General features: G+C 30.8%; 1 protein-coding gene across 1 annotated transcript; it reads left to right on the forward strand.

The window, feature by feature from the left end:
• Positions 1-5,496: 5,496 nt before the first annotated feature.
• LOC122293885 lies at positions 5,497-6,611 on the forward strand. The gene is made up of 2 exons (XM_043102322.1): positions 5,497-5,647; positions 5,739-6,611. Exons 1-2 carry the CDS (start codon positions 5,594-5,596, stop codon positions 6,435-6,437), a joined length of 753 nt encoding a protein of 250 aa, XP_042958256.1. The 5' UTR covers positions 5,497-5,593; the 3' UTR covers positions 6,438-6,611.
• Positions 6,612-9,566: the final 2,955 nt, after the last annotated feature.

The raw sequence follows: 9,566 nt of genomic DNA on the forward strand, positions 1-9,566 counted from the left end.
AAGTTGTTTTGACTTTTGTTTTGTTTTTGGTTTTTTCATATTATTCTTTTATTGAAATCTAAGCTGCAAATAATTAATTGAAAGTATTTTGGAGAAATAAAGATTTTTTCTCCAAGATTTAAAGATTGAATTTGAAAAATCTTTTCTGAAAAAAGAAAATGAAACTTTCTTTCATGCCAAACACGTGCATCTTTCCAATAGTTTGCAGGTCTCGGATTTGTCAAATAGAAGCCATCTTTCCATCAACTAGCTAGGACTTTGTTGTTCAAAAGGGGTCCATGATCAACTTTCTTTTGGTAAATATCGGTGGCAAAGTTTGGTTACCAGCTTCTTTCTCTGACCAATAAAATTATTTTCCTAGACCTTATAATATTTGAGCATTAGAGAAAGAGATTGAAATGGGAAATATACTTATCTATTTTGTAGGGTTGTATTCAATCGTGTAGTCCATCATGGGCGTGAACTTGCACATGCAGGCATTCCTGGAGTCAAAAGGTCATCAGTGCCATGAGAAGCTGCTTCGGAGTACATGATTCGATCTCCCCCCCCCCCCCCACATCTTTCATTTGCTTTATGAAATTTGTTAAAAATTACATATCGCTTTAACAGCTCCCAATATCTTGTGAGACTTCTAGAAGTTGATCATCAGCTGAATCAATTAATTAATTATGAGTCCTTTGATACAACTTATATTATATGCCAAAGTAGTAGCTATATGTAATGATACTCAAATGCATCACTGATGTGAAAAGTCTGTCGTACATTTGCATAAAAATTTATTTTTATTTTATGATTTTTTACTGTTGATTTTACAATAAATTGCGTATTTACACACTAAGAGCCTGTTTGGAATTGAGTTTGAAAGTTTAAAAAGTGTTTTTAATTGTTTAAAAACTCTTTTAAAGAAAAAATGATATATTCAGTAAATTTATAACAAATACTTTAATTACCTAAAAAAAGCTGAAAATCTATTTTTTTTAAAGTTCCAAATTAAAACTTTTATTAAAAACCTCCTACAGATAACTCTATATTTTTTAAAAATTAATATAACTAATTTTAAAAGTACTTTAGATACATGTTTATCAAACAATAAACAATTTTTAAAGTATAGAACTTATTATTTAAGTTATAAGCTATATGTCTTAAAATTATAAGTTATATTTCCCACCATAATTCTAAACATGCACTAACTTATAGGTAGTAGAGCTTTAAGATATTTTACTGTTACAATTATTACCACGTCTCTCATTTTCTATTGATGATGATATCCTTTTATCAAATTTCTTTGAGATTCAAACCTAAACAATTACCTTCTTCTCATCTCAATATATTTTTTGAGTAATATTACGTAGAAAGTGAAAGGTAATAAACTCTATACAGGCTTTCTGAGAAAAGTGAAACAACACGCAAAAATGGATTTTTTTTTTTTTTTTTAAAAGAGTCCAATTTTTTTCGAGTATTTGCACACCTTGAGCTACACAAATCATCTTCAATATTTTTGTTCAACAAAATTGGAGTTTTTTTTTTTTTTTTAACTTTTTCATTTGGCCGATCGTAAGCTATAATAATAATAATAATAATAATAATAATAATAATAATAATAATAATAATAATAATAGGCAGACTCGATTACTTATTTATATGCATTGAAAGATTTAATTAAAAGACAATTTTCACCTCCTAAGCTCGAATCGGAGAATATTTATAATTTGAAGCCTGCTTGAAGAGATAGGCAAAGAAAAAACTAAAATAAAATTAGGAGATCAGATGGAGTATATAAGGTTTATTCTACTGACCAAACAAAATCTATGAAACAGTATTACAAGATCGAGAGTCGAGACGAGCTGAGATAATTTTTAGTTTTATTTTTAGAAAAATTGTTATCATTAATTTATCAGAGAAATTTACATTATGATATGATATATTTTGAAATATTTCCATATCAAACATGATATCATAAATCAAAATAATTTATTTGAAATTCCATTAATACACTATTTCTTTTTGTGATTGGTCTGGTCTTTACTAGTGATGATACTCTCTATAAACAAACATTCAAGAGAGAATATTTTCTACCTAAATAAAGATTCAACCTCGCATTTTATAAAAAGAAATGATTAAATCTCTACATACAAAAGTCCAAGAGATAATTTTTTTTAAATTTTTTTAATTAATAATAAGGAAACCAAAAAAGAAAACAGTAAGACAGATGCGAAAGAGGATGAATTACAATTTGGACCAACTCGTGTAAATTTTAGAATCTGTGACGGCTTATGAAGATAACATGCTTGTCTCTTTTCAATTACAGAGGTTAAACATAAAAGGTTTAGCGATGATGAGTCCGGTGATCTAACGCATGAGGAGTGCACACAGATGTGGGTGGCGCTTGAGAATCACGCATGGTGATTTTTACAAAATCATCACTTTCTTTAGAACAATTTGAAAATAGTGAATCTATTTGAGTCTGATAATTTAACGCATGATGAGTGCACACAGATGTGGGCAATGCTTGAGAATCACGCATAGCAATTTTTGTAAAACCATTAATTTTTTTAAAATGATTTTAAAATAATGGATCTATTTGTATCGTGCGTTTTTCTCGAAAGTTGTCAAAAGTTGTTGATTTGTTTGTTTTTTACCTTGAAAAAAGTAAAATAAAACTTAATAAAATAAACCTTAATAGATAAGGCAAGCGAACGGAGAAAAGAAAAAAATCAATCTGGAAACCGTAATTTTTAATTTTAAATTTTTTTGGGGGGCCTCGACGACCTGCGATATTTATGTATTATTATTATTTTTTTTGTAAGCAGACAACCTGCGATAGTTGGTCTTGGCCATTCCATTCTTTACAGTAATAAAATAATATAAAAATTCTTTCCAAAATCCACGTAAAAGTTAAAAGATTAATCCTACCCAATATGTGGTTTAAAAATATATTTTTAGCAAGACTCAAGTCTCTCATACATTAATATACTCAGTAAATCAATCATTTGCTTAGAGGTTAGCCAACCTTTCCAATCACACGACTCTTCTTTCTTTCTGTTTGTAAATTTACGAGGCACCAACTGATCTTGACGGAATCAAGGTTTAACATTCTTTTTCAGCGGCTAAGCTCCCATTGTTTGATTTTACCACCACCTTCTCCATCTTTTTATGTCTTCTAGTGACAATACTTAAGAATCAAAATACTCCATCGAATTCGATTAAATTAAAGCTTGAAATTACTCGATTGCTTCTCGTAAAATATTCTATATTAGAAAATGTGATAAGTGGTTTGGATTGGGAAATAATCTTATCTCACCTCATTTTATTTCATTATTATAACTTTTTAAACTTTTACATAAAATATAACAAACAATTTAATTTTTTCAATTCTCAATTCATTTTTTTAAATTTTAAAATAAAAATAATAATATTTTATTTAATTTTTATATTTATCTAAAATTATTTCATCACATTTTATCTCTCAGTTCAAAACAGGATCTTTGATAATGGCTTTTTGTTTTAATTATTTAATTTTTTATATTAATCTCAACTTTTATCTCCTAAAAACAAACATAACATTCGAGTTGGGAGTGGACGAAAGCATCTCCATGTGAGACCTAAAAGATTGCAGGAATGAAGCCTAAAGAACGTCAGCATCCGTAGGGTTTTCTTGCTCCCGCTTTTATCGCTGAGAAATGATTCACCTCGCGAGTCTGAGCAGAGAAATTTGACTTTTTCTTCAATTTTTTTTTGGGGCAATGATCTAGTCTATGCGTGAGACAGAGCAGAGCAGAGCATGTCGGAGTTGGGTTGCTCTGCTTTTGGCCGTTTGCGTTTTTGTCTAAACCACACCGAGAAAAGCAAATCAAGGGAACAACCTAGAAGGCTAGAACTGTCGTATGTTTTGTCACCGTCAAGGCCCTGTCTAGAAAATAATTTCTTCCTCGCTCAAAAAAATGAAAGGAAAATACTATTTATTATTTTCTAATTATTCATTTATGTGATATTAAATAATTAAAAAATAAGGAAGATATGATAAATAGATTTTTAATATATTTAACACTTCTGAAAAAAACAAAAACACAACTCTCTCCCGCTATAGCTCATTCCTCCTGGCTCCTACTCAGTAAATTTATGTCGCTGAAACTTCCAGGAAATTATTAGAAGTGCTGCCATATGACCAACGGTATAGAACCGCACATGAGTTCCGTGTCACCTCGTGAAATCACGCTTCCGAGTTCCGGCCAACAAGTGCGTGCGCTCACGTCACGTCTTAAAATCGGCACATGGGGCCAACGGACACATGGGCAGCGCGGCACAAACACTGGCGTTCTTAAGGTACCGTTTAAGACCATAACTGTATGATCTAACTATTTTAATTTGTCTCATTTTCTAGGAATAAGAACATGAAAGTGGTAGAAGCGTAAATCTCCAACTTAAGGGGCAAACGATTGATTGTAGTTTCTATTTATCAATTGTCTTTCTCCTTGATAAGCCAAGTGGCAAGTAACATGGACACACTTCATTCATTTTCTTTTTTCTCTTTTATTTTTATTTTATTTTCTAGCAATATATAGGGTAAAAGAACAATGACAAGTACTTCCTGTAAAGATAAAAATTTGATAGGATTAAATGACTAAATGATAAAATTTATCTTATCGTATTATTTGAAATTGTTGGATGAATATAAAAATAATTATTGATTTATCTCTAAATAATATTGAATTTATCTAGAAGTCTTAAATATTGTTTAAATAAGTCATTAAGGTTAAAATCGAGTTCTAATAGATCTGTATATATTCAGAAGAAAGCTAAACAGATATTAGTCAATACAGAAGAATGTTATCGTGAAATATTAGTAGTCCGTTAGAACACGTTTTCGCGACTATTAATAACTGTTAGAAGAATCCAACTGTGACTGAAACTCTTTCTAGACTTTCTATTTAAACGGATTCGGTTTTGTATTTAAGAAAAGAGTTTGAGCCACGAATTCTAGAGAGTATATTCTAAACATTTATGAGAGAAAATTCACTTGAAGATTTTCATTTGGTTTATCATATTTTCTTGAGTATGATCGTGCTTTAAATGTGAAGTAATATCAATTGGATTTCAACCTCTAGAGTTTTAGAAGAGAAGTCAACATTTGAAAATCGTTAGAGGTTCTAGCTGCTATTACGGTAGAAGACAAACGAGTCGTTTGTCTAGGCAAGTAAGATAGTCGAATTGTAAAGAATTTGTAATTGATGATTGCCTTGTAATTATTTTTCAAACAATAAGATTAATTTTTCTAGATTTGACTACCCTGTAAGGTTTTACATTTAAAATTTTTTTTAAAAGGTTTTTTTTCTTAACTAATCGTTATGTTTTACAAAGTCGATTATTTATTTTAAAATATTTAATTCATTTTATAATTTTGTTAATTAAATCTAATCTATTTATTCAAAAAAATTGATAGACAATTTCATAATCCACATCTTATGTTAGCAATTTCACTTCCTATAAGAGGCCAAAGGACCGCTCAAAAAGGCCACCTCTTGCTTCCACCTCACCCCTCTCTCTCTCTCTGCGCGTGAAGACTCGTTCAATATCTCAGTCCAATTATAGGAAGATGAACAACCAACGCAACCCTCTACTCAGCTGGGTTTACAACTGCCAAGGGAAGGTAAACATGGTTCTCCGTTTGAAAAATGCATGATGGGGTTCCTTTATCTGCTGTTTGAGAGCTAATTGTGTTGTCAATTTCAATCATACAGACAATGGAAGAGCTAAGAACGTCCCTTCTATACACAACTTTGGAACTTGATCAAACACGGTTGGCAGCTCAAGAGGAGATTAGAAAGAAAGATGAGGAATTAATTCATTTCAAAGATCTGCTTAGGGAAGCCATCAGGGAGAGAGACGAAGCACAAGAGAAATGTCGACTCCTCCTTGAGAAGATCTTACTCCAACATCATCCAACTCCAACTGCTCCTCTTTCAGGAAATTCTAGCATTGAAGACGAACCAAGAATTAGAGGAATCGACTCAAACAATGGCCTCTCATCCTCAGATTGTGAGGAGAGCATTGTTTCACCTTCTCCGGTTGTTGACCCAATTCCACAATCCTTGCCACAAGCAACAGTAGAGCAGCTAGTGTCTGGGAAGCCATTACCGGAAAAAGGTAAGCTTTTGCAGGCAGTGATGAATGCCGGTCCACTCCTTCAGACTCTCCTTCTCGCCGGACCACTTCCCCAATGGCGGCATCCACCTCCCCCACTTGAGTCCTTTCAGATTCCTCCGGTGACCATTTCTTCACCACCACAGCCAGCGCTCCTCCCTCAAGACTCAATCACCAACATTCTACGTTGCAATAGTACCCCCACCAGCTGTGGCATCAACAGAAAAAGGGTTCTTTGTGAAGCCTCTGATTCTCCTATAGATCAGACAAAGTACCAAAGGCTTGTTATTCAATGACAACTATTTCCAAGAAATCCCAATATTTTTCATTACGATTAGAATCCACCAACCAATATTAGTTGGGTAAGTGACCGATCTTGCAATATTTGTACCGAGGTTTTTCCTAGGAAAGGAACTGCCAAGATTTTTACTCACTGAGAATGGAAAAGAAAAGAGCTTTCTCTTTGCTCCTATCTCCCTGTTCTTTGGCTAGATATTTTGTCTCAGTTTTTTCACATTTAGTGGATTCGTTGATGAGAAAACATTAACCAGAAATACTTGGGGACCCGAATTTGGGTTCCGAAGTAGCGTCCGAATTTATTTATTTATTTAATAATTAAAAAAGTATCTTTTAATAATGTTATGAATTTTTTTATATTTAAGAAATAAATTTATTTTTTAAGTTATTCGAAGGATTTTCAGACTAGATCCTTCCATGTAATGGCCTGGTGTGGAGTTGTTAGGAGGGAAGAGAGGTGTCCAACAACCAGAAGGTCTCAGAGCCCTGCATGTCGGGTTGAGTGGATCCCACAAATCAGTCTGGATATACTGCAGTGTGATTTGTAATTATATTAATGGGAAGTATGATTCTTGATATCTAAATCTTTTCTGAAAATCTTTTTTCCCCTGCCCTGCTCTCTTACCATTTTACTAAGAGTATTGATAATAATTTCTTTATCTTTATATATAAAATTATATATTTTAAAGATTAATTTTAAATATAAAAATTTTTTTATATTAGATTATATATTTTTTGATCAAATAATAATAAAATAATAAAGAGAGAAGAGAAAAAAAAAGAGAAAAAAAGAGAAAAGAAAAAATTGGTAGGAGAGAGAAAATAATAAAATAATATTTAAAAAAAGAAAATGACATATTCAAATATGAATAACGACTGTTCATAGTTATTTAACATTATGAAGATAAATAAACTAATATAGATAAAATTGTGATAAGTTTATTTAAATTTGACTTTAAAAATAAAGATGAATAAATAAACTTCATAATGTTACTAAAAAGAAAAAACTAGTACTTTAAAAAATTTCAACATACGTAAAGAAGTTACTAAAAGTAAATTTATAAATTAATTTGATTTATAAATATATTAAATTTATTTTATAATAAAAATAATTTTATAATTTGATTTACTATATTAAAATACATTTATTTGTGAGTATTTAAATATTTGTCATTCAGTAATGCGTCTTTTGTCTATCTGCCCGCACTCATTTTGTTCCAACTTTTCTTTAATGGTTGCAGTTATTTCAGCGAGCCCCTCTCTCTCTCTCTCTGACGTTGAGAGTTGCACAGAATGCTCTTTTGACCAGTCTAGACGATCTCTTAGCAATGCAGATGAAGAAGCATCAGTACGGCCTGGAGCCCTTATTCATTCACTAGACACGGCTAGACTATAACTTCGGAATTCTTTTTGGCTTAAAGAGATTCTCCAAGAAGGGAATGTATAAGTTTCTTATATTTCCTTTAAAAATTGTTGAAAGATAAATTTAAAATTCATTAAAGATACTTTAATGATGAAATGTATTTTTTTTACGGGGATATATAAGTCTTATATATCTTACGTCTGTATTTAATATATTATCATTTTCATAAATAGAGTAATACTATTTATCATCTTTATTATCATTATTTTTTTACTATTTTATGATGTGATTTTAAATAATTAAAGACTATTTATTATATTTTATTTGTAAATATATTATCTAATATTTTTTTGATCAACAAAAGCACTTGTTTTATTTATCAAAATCAACCAATTACATCAAAGCATCATGCTTAATGACTTGATAAACAAACTCTAGAAAAGAGTGTCACCAAATTACAAGATCATCTATATGTCATGAATGTTTAGCCAAACAATGGGCCACAACATTGACCATACGACCTCTATGCTGAACAGACACCGTAGGAAACCTTTGAAGTAGCCTCCTAATTTTAAAGACCAAATTTTCCCATATAGATATAGATTCCTAATCATTAATAAGCTCTAGTACCACCAATAATAAATCTATTTCTACCTCTAATTCATTAATTTTCAAAGACAAAGTAAACTTGAAGGTCCCTCAACACTGTCAAGAATTCTATTTCTATCGGATCAGTCATTTCATGTTCTGGTTTATTTGCTGTAAAAATCACCTGATCTTACTTATATCTAATAATTCTATTATCTAATATTACATTATGAGATAATAAAAAAATATATTATTATTTTCAATAAATAAACTAATTGACATGGAGATTATTACTATTATACCAAAATATCATAATACATATTATTTTGTGGTAACTACCGTGACATGGTATACACTTAAAAATAATTTTTTTTTTTCTATAAACATATAACTCTTTTTAACATTCTTTAAATATTTATATTTTTATAAAAAAATATAAAAGTAATTAGAAAAGCATCACAATTATTCTTTCGTCGGGCATCAACCCAAAATTAAAAGAATGAAAGTTGCCTCAGATGTGACAGCATGCAATTGATTAATTTTTATAACGAGAAAGAAAAGTCATACAAAGAAAGAGAAAGCAAAAACATCGGTGACATGACAGGAAACAACAACACCCGAACCGATTTCATAAGGTGAGCTTTTGAAGTTTGAACTTAACAGCGTAAAAGCCCGCAACTGCAAAGAATGTTGGGGGCCAAGCCCAAAAGCAAAATGTTATTTCTTTGTGAAGTGGGATACGTCGTCCAGTCTACACGGTAAAGAAGATAATAAAAATAAAGAAACGTTGGAGTGGATCGAGCGTCGAGATACATTGACGAAAAAGACTGGAATTAGACAAAAACTTCCTCCATCTCCTCTTCACATGGGAAACGTCAACTCACCGTTATCTGTATTCAGTTTCTGCATCATTCCATGATGGGAAATACTTTTGGTCGCCACCGTCAACTCACCTACGTATGGTCGCCACCGTTTTCTTTTTATTTATTTATTTATTTAATTTTTTTACTTAATTATTAAGTAAATATTTTTTTAATAAATTTCTAATTTTTATTTATTTTTTACAAAATTTTAATAGATTTTAAAAAATTAAATAAAAAAGATGAAATCACAATTACCTATTCCGTGGATGTTTCGGAGACCTCCATAATTACCTCCCTTGAAGCCCCTTCCATGA

Source organism: Carya illinoinensis, chromosome 14 (assembly GCF_018687715.1).
Source record: "Carya illinoinensis cultivar Pawnee chromosome 14, C.illinoinensisPawnee_v1, whole genome shotgun sequence".
In the NCBI taxonomy this organism is placed as follows: Eukaryota; Viridiplantae; Streptophyta; class Magnoliopsida; order Fagales; family Juglandaceae; genus Carya; species Carya illinoinensis.

Coding starts and splice junctions, on each gene's coding strand:
- LOC122293885 (XM_043102322.1), top strand. CDS start 5,594: ATGAACAACCAACGCAACCCTCTACTCAGCTGGGTTTACAACTGCCAA. Junction 5,648..5,738: donor TTTACAACTGCCAAGGGAAG/GTAAACATGGTT, acceptor TCAATCATACAG/ACAATGGAAGAGCTAAGAAC.